Below are 16415 nucleotides of genomic sequence, written 5' to 3' on the forward strand. Positions count from 1 at the left end.
GGGACCACAATTCAAATCTCCCATGTGGGTAACGAACCAAATAACCCAATGACCTAAGCCATTACCCAATAACCCAAGTTCTGAATTGGCAGGAAGCTGGAATTTGGAGCCTGGGCCAGTCATCAAACCAGACACTGCAGTGTAGGAGATGAGTATCTTAACTAAAAGACTAAACACCTGCTCTGCTAACACAGAACTTTTATTGGCCTGATTTGGATCATGATTCATACTTTTTGGGTTAATTAATGTGTCCAAGAAAGTTAGTTCTGAGAAGTGTTACCAAGAAAAACCACGAAATGGTATACAGGAAAATTCCTTGATGACTTTAAGGAATTTTGGACTGGAATTTCTATGGATGTGAGATGTGTTTAGTGTGTGTGTGTGTGTTCGTTTTGAGTTTCTTCCCACGTTAGCTAAACCAAAAGCAAGGACCTCCATGTTTTCATAGGGCTGGCTCAGGACCTTCCTTTTGAGGATGATGAAGGTGTTTTAAGACTTCTATGTCTTCGGGTTGGACACCTGAGCTTTTGAGATTGCATTTTTGGTAGTCAGAAAACAATTTCCCAGCTCCTTAGTGTGATAGATTACGGAGCATCTACCTCAGTGGCACAAGAGTATAAATAGCTCATTTTATGCCAACACTGTGTCAGAAGGGTCAGCTGTGTGCTGACCAGTGAGCACTATGGGGCTCTGTTAGTGCGTCTTCCCTTGTTCATGTTTAGTGTGTCATGCCGCTAACTTGAAACTGACTGTGGCAAGGTGTCAACCCGTTGTTAAACATCTACCAGGACACTGTATTTGTGGTTTTCTCCAATCTCCATGGCAATCTGATAAGACTGATCATTGTTATCTTCATTTTAGAACTCAGTTATAAAAATGAGAAAAGTCTAAGAAGTTTAAAAGTGTGCAATGCATTGTTTGTTTGAATCTGGGCTCTCCTTACTCCAAATAACACTCCCTACAGTACTGAAAGAAATTGATGTGGAAAGATGTTTTCCTTAGCAGCTCTTTCCTTTGCTTATTCGTCCCATCAACCAACACTGAACTGTCCACCCCTCTGGGTTGTAGCCCAGGACAGTGACGTCACTCGGCAAAACAGCTCTGGCTGCACTGAGGGAAATGCTTCTCTGTGCTTCTTCGTTGGCTGCAGGTGGTTCATTGGGGACTGGTTGGAGTGCAGCAAGACCTGCGACGGTGGCATGCGCACCAGGGCTGTGCTCTGCATCAGGAAGATCGGCCCTTCGGAGGAGGAGACCCTGGACTCCAGCGGCTGTTTAACACATCGGCCTATCGAGAAGGAGCCCTGCAACAACCAGTCCTGTCCCCCGCAGTGGGTGACTTTGGACTGGTCAGAAGTAAGAAAATCTGACGCTGTGTGTTTTGAGCTGTGTTAAGTATTCTTACCGAAGCGTTTGCCTATAAGGACACCTGAACGTGTGAGCATCCTAGAACACAACAAGACTGCAGAAGAGTGAGTTAGAACATGCTGTATCTTATGACTTGAGTCAGGGAAGTCAAAGAGAAACTGGTCATCAATTTGATGAACATTAAGTCCAAAATGAATTGAAATAACATGATATAAAGAGCATCCAAGTGTTTTTTTCTGCTTCTTACTATTGAGAGATAGCACAAGCTCAGAATTAGTCGCAAATAGTGAAAAACTGACATTCAGAAGCAGAATGAAGAACCTTTCTTACTCCTCAAACTTTGGGAAAATCTAGAGTGATCTTTCCTACCTATAATCTCACTTGGAAAAGCCAGCATTTTTCATAACTCTTTTTCCAAGTGATGGAACAGCCTATGCCGTAACTCACAGATACAAACTTTCACCAATTTGTTATCATTTGTGGCATATCTAATCTTTATGCTTAAATTTCTTCCGTTACATCTGATACAGAAACATGAAGTTTAAGACTGTAACATACCAAAAATTTGAATTCAGAATTTAGCAGTACCTTCACTTACATGAAAGACCAAAAAAGAAGACCTAACTAAAATAATGTTTTTCTGATATACCTGGGCACACACTAGCCTAATATAATGAAGAGGCAGTCAGAAAGATGAAGTGATGAAAGCGCAGCTTAAACAGTAGTTAACCGGTTTTGGGTTTTTTTTTTTTGACTCCTCAGTACGCATGGTTCATATACATATGCATATCATGGCATTTTCTACATTTCCCAAAGAATTGTATGCTTCTGTAGGATATGTTAGTACTAAAAACAAGGAGTTTCCTGGCTAAATAACTGAAGTGATAATGCTTTCAGGTCAGCAAAACAGGATACGTTTCAGGTTCTATTCTAATATATTTTGCCAGACACGTTGTACTTGCTTCGGGTATGTACTATAGACTTCAGAAGTTTGCCAAAAAACAAATGAAAAAAAAATTAGACATTTTTCTTCTGGAACCTGGGATGTGAATGGCTTTATTTTGCTGCAGGCACAAGGATGTGTTTAGGATGGTACATGGAAGTGGAGGTTCTGACCACTTGTGGTTATCCATGGAATCTCTGGCAGGAATTGGGAGCGTTGCCCCAAGTTTCCTGGCCACACTCCAGCTTCAATAATGACATTCTGCCTACCTACTTTTATTTGAGGTTTCCATCTCATGTAGAGACATTCTTGGGGCTGTTCAGTCAGTGGTTACAGAAAGTGGTATGGCTGCTTCTAATCCCTCACAGCGGGTGCAGGAGCTCCGAAACTGACTTGAAAAATAAAGTCCATCGGCAAATCGACATACTGCAAGACTGTGCACAGAGCGCCTGAACTCTTAAGGAAACCTATACGTATTTGTTGATAATGGTGGCAAGTTTGTCATTTAAAAAAATAGTTTTAGAGTTTCAGGTCAGGTTGGTAAGTACAAATGAGAATTTACTGAAAACACAGACAAAATCAAAGTTTTTTTTTTATTAAGTTTGAAAATATAAAAAATAATTCAGGAAGCAACTAGGGAATCATAAATTCAGTGTTTTAATAAAACAGTGTATTTGGAGATGTGAGTATGTAGCTGGTGGAGGAATTTGGAGCTGGGAAGGTCAGTGTAGCCTGGTGCAGGACCTGGGCTTTTCTAGCTGATGGGAATTAACAATGTTAAGAGGTACAGGATCTGAAGCAGAGAAAAGAATAAAGAACCTGGAGAAGGTATTATGGGTAAGAGAAGCAAATGAATAGAAGCAAAAAGGTTTTTTTCTTTTTTAAGATTTATTTGTTTTACTTATTAGTCAGAGTTACAGAGAGAAGGAGAGACAGAGAAAGATCTGCCATCCACTGGTTCACTCCCCAAATGCCCTCAATGGGCTGATCTGTAATTAGGGGCCAGGAGCTTCTGTCAGGTCCCCCACATGGATTTTGGGCCATCCTCTGCTGCTTTCTCAGGCATATTAGTAGGAAGCTGGATAAACAATGAAGCATCTGGTACTCAAACTAGCACTCATAAGGGAAAACTGGCACTACAAGGGGCACGATAAGGCTGCTATACCAACATGCCAGCTTCAGCACAAAGCTTTTAAGATAGAAGTAAGGTCGTGGAAGAGGATTTATTTTAAGATGTAAAAAGCAAACAAGATTAAACAAAGTAGTGGTTAAGTGGTGGAAAGACTGCAATATAGAACTCTTTACCTCAGCATTCTTTACAAACAAAATCTAAAAATGTATGCCAACTACTGAAACAGCTAAACTTCCTCATATTTAGACTTATTCCTCATCACCCTGTTGACCCACACTTTTCTGTTTCATTGTGTTTTTATTTTAAAATAAAACCTACCCAACCACAAGCTAGAGAAATAAAAATATATGCTATTGACATGCTTGCATTCCCAATATCATTTTAAGGGTTTCTGACGAATTCAACCTCACAGAGATTGCCCTTTACCTACCTACTCTTGGAATTTTGACACTTGTCTATCCAGTCTTTGGAAGTGACTTGCTCAATTTTTGGCAAAAAGCTGTCAGATAATTCCTGGCGGCTGCCTGAAGTAATAAAGAGAAGCTGAGAGCTTTTAGCAACATTACAGCTATTTTGGGTTTTTGTTGTTGTTTTGTTTGTTTAATTTGAGAGGAGAAACGAGAGATACGGAAATAGCTCCCATTTGCTGATTTATTCCCCAAGTGCCCAGAGCCAAACCCAGACCAGGAACCAGGAACCAGGAACTCAGTACAGGTCTCCTGTGTGGATGGTAAGACCCTGCTACTTGAACTACCATCTCTTGCCTCTCAGGGTTTGCATTAGCAGCAAATTGGAATCAGTAGTTAGATTCCAATGTTAAATCCAGGTGCTCCAATCAAGGCCACGTACTTAACTGATGTCTTTACTAGGCCAAATGCCTGCCCCTTTGCTATGAGGATTGGGTCAAAGTTTAGGGGAAAGAGATGGTGTGGAAGGGCTGGCATGCACACGTTGGGGCTGCCACCTGGTGAAAGAGTTGGTAGCGCCTCTGTCTGCACAGACCTCTAAGGAAGACTGCTCCACAGTCCAGCGTGGCTGAGTGTTTACCTCTCAGAGACTCTAACTGAACCTTATCTTTGCCACTGTCATCCTTTGTCCAAGAGGAAAGTGATGATTTCATCCCACAGTCTCTCCTAGTTGCTTTCCAGAATGGGGGCTGGAGGGGTGGTTCGTACTCTCATGCTTCCATGTCCTTACTCTGCCAGGCAGCCCTCCTCTGCCCTAGATGGATTGCAAATAAATAAGAGCAAAAAGCCTTAGATGAAATACCTCTCTGAGTAGCTTGTAGAAGAATGTGGGAACAAGGAGCCTGTTCTTCCTGGAGGAATTGAAAAACCTACCATTCATGAGAAGGGGCGCCCTCTGCGGCAGGGCACACAATATACAGGCTGTTTCACATCATTTCTTGGAAATATTTGACACAGTTTTCTTTTTTGAGATACACCCATACAGACTTCCCTCTATCTTCCTCCTGGCCACTTCCAACTATTTGAGCCTTGCTAATCACAAGGGTGAGGTTCAACTGTTAAAAACATGTTGCAGGAAGAGGAATTTACCCTTTGACCCTTTTCTTTGCTGGCTACCCTAACACAGTGTAGAATTTCCATTGTTGAAAAGACAGCTACCATTTCCCCATCAGTTAAACATAACCAAAGCTTGTGGCAAAAGAAAAAGATGAAAAAATCCAAGTTAACCTTGTTGGAAAAAATGGCTTATTGGCACCTGTTTCTAAAACTGATGAAGCCATAGCTTTCCCATTTCCCATCATCTGTTCTCAGTCTTGGGATCAACCATGCTATGTTGGATTTGTAGTGTTGAGTTTTTGTTTTTGTTTTTGTTTTCGTTGGCTTCAGTTGGCAAATAGGTTTTGAAAGCATTTTTGTATATTGTGGATGGGCTCCAGCAGTCCCAACTCATTCTTTTGATGTATCAGAATGGTTTCTTTGACCTCCACAGTGTACCCATTGGAAAAAAAGTTTCTGGTACTTAATCTTGGACAAGTAGACATATGGCGCCATATTCAAGTGACTTTAGAAGAACTTAAATTTGAGCAGCACTACTTAAGAAGGATATGGTGGGAGGAGTCAGCCTGCAAGGTACCCTCTTATTTGATAAGACACTTGTGGTATCACCTTGCGTATTCTTAGGTCCTCCTCTGCTCCTGTGAGTGAGTAGGTTAAACGTTTCTCTCTAGAGGGAAGTCAGTCTAAACCCAAAATGTTAATGTTTGCCTCCTGTACCAATGAGGGCCACGTTCTTTTCCCTGGTGTGGATTCAAATACTTTCTCCTACAAAATGTGCCTTGGCTTCTTCTTAATCATGGTACAATAAGCTAAAGCATAAATGTATTTCTCATAAAAAATCATCTCCTCTATCCCATGGAGAAAAAATTTTAAAAAATGGATAATCTGATCAGATTTTCAATAATTGTGAGATTCTAATTATATGAATTTTAAGTGAATATGATTATTTGCCTGCAACAAGGGGAAATACTGAGAAATAATTTTACTGAAGAATGGGTTGTTTGTTGGAATAATATATTTTGAGGAAGAAAAGGATGGAACATTTTGTTCTTTTTTGTTTGTTGTATAAAATGCAGGTTGCTAGATGGACAAAAGAACTTATTTATTACAGTCTAAAAAGAGGCAACAGTGAAATTGAGGCTAAAGAGACTAGAGGGAATAATTAAAAATAAAAAGCAACTGTCCTTGCATGAATATCAGAAAGATATGGTGGACATAACATTTGCTTTCATAATCTACCGTGACAAGTGCAGTATTTACAGATGACCAGAGTTGAGATTCTGGCCACAGGTAGTTCATATTTGCGCCTAGACCAGAGCGCTGAAGCCATCACTTGGGATACACACATCCTGCCTCGGAGCCTGAGTCTGAGTTCTGGCACAACGTCCCGGCTCTCTCTAATCCCCTCCCTGAGAGATAGCCAATGATGGCTCAAATTTTGATCGCTGCCGCCCATGTGGGAGACACAAGTTGAATTCCAGTGAGCCAGTGATGAAAGCTCACTCTCTATCTCCATTTCTCTCTTGTATTTCAAATATAATTAAAATAAATCACTTTGTGAAAAGAGAATGTGGCAGAAATATGCACTGGTTTCCATTCACCTACAGAGTATGTGTCCCAAGGTCCTCAGTGGATACCTGAAGTGCAGGTAGCATCAAACCTTACATGTCCTGTTTTTTCCATACACATACATACCTATGAGAAATTTTACAAATCATAAAATTATAAATTAAAGTGCATAAATCAGATACAGTAAGAGATTACCAACATTTAGTGAAATATATCAATATTCTGGGATAAAACTTACATGAATGTACTTTCTCTCAAAATATAATTTTTTTCTTTTTGTGGGCGCATAGTTCTTTGTTCATTTCACTGCATCAGCTTTATCACATGCCTTGCACATAGTGTTAGAGTTAAACTCTGGCTCCTCAACTTTACACCATGGTTCAGCCTTTTCCCTTTCATAGATGTTAGGCATATTCTCCCTAAAGAGTAAGGTGTAATTGCTACCACAGATTGCTTTGTATAGTATTCTTTCTCCTTAACTTATTTAGCTTTGCTAGAAATGAGGTAGTTGTTGCTAGAAATGTTGCAGACATGTGCTCTCTGATAATTTTTATGTTCTTGCATACACATTAATCATCCCTTACTTGCAGTAGATATCTTGGTGTTACATGTCAGGAAATGCCTTGGTGAAGTCTTCATCCAGGTTCAATGCTTGTGGCACAACATGTTGTGGTCATGAGAACATGTCTTATGTTCCTGTCTTATATCCAAAATTGTGCCATTGCCACACTAACAACCTATCTCACATTGTGGTCTTATCTTTTGCAGCTAGCTGGAATTTCTTTTTCCTTCTTCACGAATCTATAAATGCTCTTAAGAGACTCATTGCTATTAAGATCCTAGGGATGTCAGTATATGATTTTTTCAATTATTATCAAAGTGGAAACTTCATGAAAATGGGCTTTATAGCTCCCAGATTTCAGCATCACTACTCTTGCACTTAGAAACCATTATTAAGTAAAATAAAAAGACTGGAATTACTGAGCCCAAAACACCATGATATCCTTATAATGTGATAGCTACTAAGTGACTAATGGGTAGATAGTGCATACAGTGTGGATGCAGAGAACCAAGGCATGTTCACCTCCTGGGCAGGACGAGTAGGAAGGCAGGTGTGTGTTATCACACTCCTCAGGATAGTGCGCAGTGCCAGCCTTGTGAATTCTTTATTTTGGGGACTTCCTGTTAAGTATCCCACCTGGTTTACTGTGGGTGACTGAAAACTGCAAAGTACAACCATGAATACGAGGAAGCACCATGAATTTCAGAACCCATGATCTCTACTGCGACAGTATAGAATACCCTTGGATTATTTAGTGGGTGCGATTTTCTAAAATGATTTCTTCTCTAAGTGGAAGACGATACTCTGTGATAAACTTTGCACATAATCCAACAAACAACTTGTGCCTGTTTACACTTCTTTCAGAACTTCATTCTGGATTTCTCTCTACTTCTCAATGCTTCCGTTTGCTCATCAGTAAAAGGGATATGATCATGGATACAATCATGGTCCTTTGAGGATTAGGCAGATTATTACACAACCAAGGCTGACAAGCACTGCCTGACAGTGAGGAGCAGTGCTGTTTTCTCTTATGCTTCTTATTATCTTGTTATTTGTTTTGTTTCCCAGGGACTTTTCAGACACAGAGGGATGAATTGTAGGTCTTTGCAATGTCTGCCGCCTCTAATTATAGGCAGCACTTGGTATATACTCTAAAAGACTGCTAGGTATTACCATATTCTTAAAATAATTACAGAAGCTTCTTGCTACTGGAAAAAGAAATCAGAATAAGCAAGAAACAAGTGTAACCACTTTTAATATTCATGAATATGACTTGCAAATGTGAGTAGGGCAGCTTAGTGGCACAGCACCTATTCAATGGGTACCCCACGTTAAACTAATAATTCCCTCAAAATGTGATACCTGACACCCACATATAGCCTATGTGTTTCTGCCTTTGTCTTTCGTATGAGTGACCCTCTGTCTTGCATCTCATCTCAATTTATGTCTTCATATAATCAATTCATACTTTTGGGTCACAACACCCAAGATATTTCTTCAAGATTTATTTAAAGCCAGAATTATGCATATATATATATATGACACAGTAAGACACAGATTTCTTCCATCCACTTGTTCATGCCTCCAAATGGCTGCCAAAGCCAGAACTGAGCTGCCTGAAGCTGGGAGCCAGAAGCTTCTTCTGGGTCTCCCACGTTGGTACAGGAACCCAAGGACCTGGATCACCTTCCACTGCCTTCCCCACCATTAGCAGGGAGCTGGATCAGAAGTGGAGCAGCCGAGCCATGAACTGGTGCCCCTAAGGGATGCAAGCACTTCAGACAAAGGATTAGCCTGCCACTGCGCCTTGGATTTCATTCCAGCTCTACCATTGCTGTTCAAGTTGCTGAGGCTTTCCTCATCTGTAAACAGATTTCAAAAACTTGTTTAATAATATATTTGAAAGTATTTTGCAGATAGTGAAGCAGTGAAACGGAAGGCAGCAGTGTAACCACTAGTAATGCTGAGAGTAAGCGTTAAGAGGGGATCTGAAATCCTCTGACTTTAGCCTAGATGATGATGGAGACTCAGTATGCTCATCAAGAGGACTAGCACAAATGGAACAAGGCCAGGAAATGAAAATGGACTGAACACAAGCAGGCTAAGGTCAGGAATCTTAGACCACAGCTTATTCTGTCAAAATCATTTCATGTGCTGGTTTCCTGAAATGGGATGTGATAAGGTTGTGATGAAGATCAAATCTGCTAAGCACACAGTATAGCACCTAATAGCCAAAGTACACCTAGTCATACTATTAGAGCAGCCCTTCATTTAATCTGTTTCCTTATTTTAAAAACAGAATAGGGCTGTTTGGTAGAGCAGTTAGAACAGTTCTCGAGAGCCTGGTGTTGCACAATGGAGTGGCAGGGTTGGGTCTCTGCGCTACTCCTAGTCCCAGCTCCCTTCTAATGAGCACCCTAAGGGCAGTAGGTGTCACCCATGTGGCAAAGCTGGATTATATTCCTGGTTCCTGACTTTGCACTGGCCCAGCCATGACTGTTGTGGGCGTTTGGGGAATGAACCAGCAAATGGGACCTCTCTTTCTCTGTTGCCTTCCAAATAAATCAGTAAAAATTTAAGAATAAATAAAGACACAACAAATGCTATCTCATAAGGATGTTGTGAGGACTGTGTAAATTATAGCACATAGTACAATGTTCAAAATATACAGCATTTGTTAAATGATAGCTTCTGCTAGTGGTACTAAAAGGGCTAGCCCTTGTGGCTGCAGGAGTAGTAGTAACAGTGTTCGTTTCATACTTGAACCTGGACTCTCATTGAGAGTACTGGGAATTTTTTTAGTATGGTCAGGATATAGAGAAATGAAACCAATGAGGTGAGTAGAGCTGTACTATCACGAAGTAGCACAACACTTAAAGATTGTTGAAACGTGTATCTTGAAGGCCATAATAAGCCCTTGACGGTTTTTGTTAAATCAAAACAATTGGATCAGATTCGTGCTTTAGAAAGGTCCCTCTGACTGCAGTTTACAGGGTGAGGTGGATTGAGGCAACAACAAGAGCCAGGAGGCCTGTGAGAAAGTCAGCACAGAATTTCCCATGGGAAATGCTGTCTGAAGTAAGATTAGTGGCAGAGGACACCGCCAGAGCTTGAATGTACCAGCACCATGCTACAGCAGGAGAGAAGGACTTGGGTCTGGCTATGGAAAGAGAATTTTTCTGTTTTAACTCATTCTGAAGTCTCTTTTGGAGCAATGATATTGTCCTTCCTCAAGATACGTGTTGATGAAACTTCCTCTACGTTAGAGGAAATGTGTTCTGCTGCTACATTCATTGTAAAGCTTGAGTTTCACCTGAAAATGATGATATTTCTCTCTCGTTTTAATAAAGACATGTATCAGGCTCAAAAACGCCCCACTAATAAGACCACTGTATTCAGATGTTTAGCTCATAAATAAGACTATGAACTTCAGAGTAGAGATTGTCCAGTCTTATTTTTTAAATCTCCCGAGTCTTATGTAGTTCCTGAAAATGAGTCCTTCTTCTTCTTTTTAACAAACAGTTTAGCTACAGTGCACTGGTAAAGCTCTCACTTGGCTTAAAGGAAAGACAGATTTTAAGGCAGGGTCCAGACACTGACAGATGAAAGCAGGAGGACTGGGCTTGGCAGTGTGGCCTAGTGGCTAAGGTCCTCGCCTTGATCCCATATGGCCGCTGGTTCTAATCCCAGCAGTTCCACTTCCTCTCTGTCTCTCCTCCTCTCAGTATATCTGACTTTCTAATAAAAATAAAAGAAATCTTTGGAAAAAAAAAAAGAAAGCAGGAGGACTTCATTCAAACGTTGTGTTAAACAGGTCACTTCTAGAAAATACCTGGAGATGCAGTTAACAATAGGATGAAAATTAAACAGTCCAATTTTTTTTTTTTGTGCAAGGGGGAGCAAATCTTTTCTTTTGAGATTTATTTATTTATTTGAAAAGTAAAGTGACCGAGAAAGAAGGGGAAGACAGAGGTCTTTAATCCCTTGGTTCACCCCCAAGATGTCCATAGCAGCCAGTGCTCGACCCAGGCTGAAGGCAGGATACCCAAGCTCCATCCAGTTCTTTCACCTGGATGCAGGAACCCAAGTACATGTTGGTCATCTGCTGCCTCCCAGGCACATTAGCAGACAGCTGACCAGAAGCACTTCATAGCCTGGACTTGAACCATCACGTGTCCCAAGCTGCAAGTTAACCCACAAAGCCCATCGGTGGACAGACATGGTTTTAAATGACAGTCAAATATATTACGTTTGCATCTGACAAGGAAGGGGTCAGAGATTTTCCATGCAATAAACCTATACAGTAGTGGTAATATATTCTAAGCTTAGCTAAATGGCTCCCAACTTGTTTGACAGAGCTAAGTTCTTGCGGTTTACTAATAACATTCTCTATCGAAGACTACACCCAGCAAGTAGGGAATGAAGAATTCAGCAAATTACCAGAATCTTAGCACAGCTGAATGAGCCAAACATGGGAAGGTATAGAAGAATAAACCTATTCCCAATAACGGAGGAAAATGAGCTAGCCAAGAAAAACAAACATCTGTTGGATTTCGCTCTTAAAGACCATAGGGAAAAGATATAAGTGCTTGCACTTAAGAACTATTTTTTAAAGATTTATTTTATTTTTTACTGGAAAGTCAGATATACAGAGGAGGAGAAACAGGAAGATCTTCCATCTGCTGATTCACTCTCTAAGTGGCCACAATGGCTGGAGCTGCGCCAATCCAAAGCCAGGAGCTAAGAGCCTCTTCTGGGTCTCCCATTCAGGTGCAGGGTCCCAAGGCTTTGGGCAGTCTTCAACTACCTTCCCAAGCCACAAGCAGGAAGCTGGATGGGAAGTGGGGCCACCGGGACTAGAACCAGTGACCATATGAGATCCCGGTGCATGCAAGTCGAGGACTTTAGCCACTAGGCCACTGTGCTGGGCCCCCACTTAAGAACATTTAAAAACTTGCTTATCTGAGAGATTTTGTCCAGAATTCTGTGATTATGTTTGTTGTAGATCCACATAAACATTTGCTTTCAGAAAGAATTTCCTCAGATTTTTGTCTTTATACATGTGTATTTGTTTTCTTCTCAGTGTACTCCAAAATGTGGTCCCGGATTCAAGCATCGGATTGTTCTGTGCAAGAGCAGTGACCTTTCTAGAACATTCCCTGCCGTGCAGTGTCCCGAGGAGAGCAAACCTCCCGTGCGCATCCGCTGCAGTCTCGGCCGCTGTCCTCCTCCTCGCTGGGTGGCTGGGGACTGGGGCCAGGTAAGGCCAACAGGAGGCTCCCGACTGGAGCACTGTGCGGGCTTGAGTGAGCAGCAGCAAGGGACACCCAGAGATCTCGCACCCTGCAGTGTGAACTACTGCACACACCACCCCTGCCACACGGACACGTCGCCATTCCGTTTCTCCCGCACCTCCAACGCCACCCTCCAGTATTTCTATTTCAGATCCTCCTATTCAAAGCTGAACTTACAATGAGAGGTGGTGTTGCAATTCTTGTCCTGGCTCCCTCTGGAGAATCAGTTAATGTCAGTAGAATACCGAAGAGTCCTCCCTGTGTGACAGAACAGCTCTGGGAGTTGTAAATCTGCTTAATAATATGAGGAACAATTTTGGGAATGTTATTATTAGGACTGATTCCTCAAATGCCCTATTTTTCTCCAATAAATATTGAATTGGAGAACAGGCATGGAGCCATTGGTAAATATTTTTATATTAGATTCATTTCCATTTTGTGTTTCAATTCCGATGTGTCTCTTCTGTCTCGTCTACTTTTAAATGATGCTAGCTTGTTATAGACAAGATGTGCAGTGTATCAGTATAAAGACAATCTCTCCCCTACTAAACAGACTGAATCTCATCACAGAAGCAGCAATATGAGGTACTACATATGCTAACGAGGTAGATTTAATCATTTCACAATAAATACAAACTTCATTACGTTGTACACGGTAATCACTTACAATCTTACCTATCAGTTAAAAGCTAATTTTTAACTTACAGAAAGAAGTTGGCATATTTCCCTGGGAGAAAAATTAAATATTGCACTTCTAAGTGTCAAAGAGAAAAAATCTAAAAATTAATGTCCTCAAAAGTAAATTTTTAACCAATCAGTATTCTTATCCTGTGATCTCATAATGGGCCTTGAGGCTTGTCATTTCCTAATTCCAGAGACCCAAATCAATTATAAAAATAGTATATAGCTATGCTGGTATAATTTTGTTTGTTCGTTGGGCCTGCCCTATTTTATTAAAAGTGACATTTTGCAAGTCGTTGCCAGAATTTTGGCCACAGTGCAGTATTGCTGGAGTGTAGAAGTGTTTATAAATCTTTGTTTCATCTGAGAGAAGACAAAGATTTTTCAGTACCCTTAAAGTAAATAAAAACACTTGCTCGTATGGTCAGTCCTAGAGGGCGACAAACAAAAACGATCATAGAATAATTGATACTTTGAGGCTCCACAGCAGTAGTCCATTTTATTTATGAAACACTCAAATGGAATGTACCCAGTAAGGTTAAGCATTGTAAGCAATTAAGAATCAAAACAAAGAATGGCCTGCAGAGATGCCAGCTTGCATGGTGCAATAGCACGTAGGTTAAGCCTGTACCGTGGTGCCAGCACTACGTATGGACGCTGCTTAAGTCCCATCTGCTGGTCTTCCCACCAGCTCCCTGCTAACATAGCCGGAGAAGCAGCAGTAGATTGCCCATGTCCTTGGAACCCTGCACCTACGTGGGAGACTCGGAGCAAGCTACTGGCTCCTGGCTTCAGATTGGCTCAGCTCTGGCTTTTGGAGCCATTTGGGAACTGTGTCTGTCCTTCTTTCTCTGTAAAATCTGCTTTTCAAATAAAAAACAAACTAAAAAAAAAAAAAAAAAAGGCTTTTCTTATCACCTCTCTGTTAGATTTTTACCAACCTTGCTTGAAATCCTTGGAGTGGTAGCCCAAGAACACTCTTCCTGCTGTCTTCTGGAAACTGTATTGCTTCTGTTTTCCAGGTTAAATGAGACACTTGAACTTCCAAATACTTATAACTTAAAAGTTAGTACTGTGGTATTTGAAACAGTTTCTCTTACCTTCTGAAATTATTGAGATTCCTATTGTGTTTCTCCATGTTCTTGGATTTAGTGTTCTGCCCAGTGCGGCCTTGGACAGCAGATACGTTCCGTGCAGTGCCTCTCCTACACAGGGCAGGCTTCCAGTGACTGCCCGGAAACCCTTCGACCACCATCGGTGCAGCAATGCGAAAGCAAATGTGACAGTGCCCCCATTTCCAACACTGAAGGTGAGTTTCCCGTGAAGAAAGGGCTTCTGTAAAGAACTTACACAGGTCTCAGCATTTGAGAAGTCCCATAAACCCACCACTGTACAATAGTTTGCATGGAATATTTGTGAAAGTTGCTCATTTGTTGGACTATAACAAGGAAACCTAAGATTTTCCTTCTTTCACTGACCATATGGCCTTATAAAGTCAGTCTCTCTAGGACTAAGTTTCCTGTCTATAGAATGAGAGACGAAAGTGCATCATTTCTAATGTTGTATCTAACCTGATATTCCATGTTTGACTTACACTAGAAATCTAGGCATAATTTCTAATGACCCATCCTTAAAAGTGAACACTATTTTTTAATATGACAGAGGGTCTTGGTGATTGAGAATATTAAATTTGTGCTTATCATGCATATAATGAAAGTACATCTTAGAAACTGTTATCAAAGCTCCTTTTTATCATTGTAGACAACTAGAAAAATAGTCACATGCTATTTATCATTAAGGATAAAGATCTTTATGTTATGAAATTTTTTCTTATATAGGGACAAATCCCTATTAATAAATGGCAGATGCCAGTCAACATCCCGGGATTTCTTATTTAAATAAAATAAGTCATAGGCATTCACTCAGATCAAACAGATCTCAGTCCATAGGCATTTACCCAAAATTTCTTGACTGTCAGTGTGTACATAAAGTGATGAGGAATATGAAGACAAATATGACAGAGGCAGGAAATTCAGACTGCCTTCTCGTGTAAAAGACACACACACGAACCATACCTGAAGCGTGTGCAGAAGCCATGTAAGAAATCCAGGATTAGGGCCCTGCTTAAAAAAAAAAAGAGAGAGCGTATCAAATTATCTGTTAACATTTTTCATGTGAAGCTTAAGCACTCTTATAAACCTTTTAAGATGAGATTTTTTCCCTGTTTTTCATCACCTCTATCCGGTGTGAAGGGTGATATCTCCTATGTCTACATGTTTCCTGGGGAGCATGGTCCATATCTTGCACACTAACGCCCAGAGACGTTGCATCCTTGTGTGTGGCTGTGCATCCTTTTGTAACTAACCCTCTGCACAGTACGTGTAGTGTCCATGTACTTCACACTTTTCAAAGAAACACAGCCTGATCCTGCAGGATTTGAAAGCCACAACTTTGATTTGCCAAACCCCTGACCCCGTTGCTATCTTCTTTCCTCATCTCTTAGGGGAGAGACTTATGAAAATCTCACGCTTTCTCTCTTTTAAGAGAAGGGCTCAAAATTCATGACAAGCAGGATTTTTTGAGGAGAACTATGTCTTTTAATGATCTGAATGAAAATTGCTGGTACCTAAGATTGTAACAAGTGTCTTTTATCTATTTTTTTATAAATTTTTAAGAAATTAATAGCAACAAAATTAATAACAATCAGTCACATTTCAGAAATGGAAAAGTCGGTTTAGGTGGGAGAGAAGCTATAGCAGTTGTATTAAGCAAATCTCTATGTTTACTGTCTTATTTCACATAAATAATACAACTCTGTATATAGGTGTGTCTGTATACATACATATGTAGGTGTGTGTTAGTTAATCCTGCAAAAAGTCTTTTGAGAGTTGGAATTACTGAGAAGGAAACAAAGATAAAAGTTAGTTACAAAACTAGGAAATAGTAACATGGAGACTTGAACCCAGAGACAGATCCCAAGGGCATGTCAGTGTTAACTACATTTACTATGTAAATTTTATTCTTAGTTCACTCTTTTAAGTGGGATATTTTGACATGAAACAATTTCTGGTTATGAAGCAGCCATCCTTTTGGTATGTCTGTCAACCTCATTAACTAGGTTAAGTTATAGTTGCTGAAAAAATTGGCAATATACATTACTGTATATATTGTATATATTGAATGTATATACAATATGTAATGTATACATTGAATTTTAATTTAAATTTTATAATGTAATTTTAGATAATTTGATAATTTCAGTAATTTTTTTCAGAAGTTTCTCTATAATGAATAATTATCATATATAAACTTTGCAGCTGAAGATGCAATATCATTTTCAAAGT

General features: G+C 40.3%; 1 protein-coding gene across 8 annotated transcripts in view; it reads left to right on the forward strand.

Annotated features, from left to right (window-relative positions):
* ADAMTS6 (ADAM metallopeptidase with thrombospondin type 1 motif 6) overlaps positions 1-16415 on the forward strand; it is a 272555-nt gene that overhangs the window by 244358 nt on the left and 11782 nt on the right. For 5 of the 8 annotated variants that reach the window (XM_058679970.1, XM_058679969.1, XM_058679974.1 and 2 more), the window contains 3 exons: positions 1151-1355; positions 12180-12356; positions 14224-14380. In XM_058679970.1, coding sequence (XP_058535953.1) covers positions 1151-1355; positions 12180-12356; positions 14224-14380 — 539 coding nt within the window. Of the gene's footprint in view, positions 1-1150; positions 1356-12179; positions 12357-14223; positions 14381-16415 lie in introns of those variants that run through there. The other 3 variants (XR_009247499.1, XR_009247497.1, XM_058679971.1) reach the window with 3 other exon arrangements.

Source organism: Ochotona princeps, chromosome 23, assembly GCF_030435755.1.
Source record: "Ochotona princeps isolate mOchPri1 chromosome 23, mOchPri1.hap1, whole genome shotgun sequence".
Taxonomy (NCBI): domain Eukaryota; kingdom Metazoa; phylum Chordata; class Mammalia; order Lagomorpha; family Ochotonidae; genus Ochotona; species Ochotona princeps.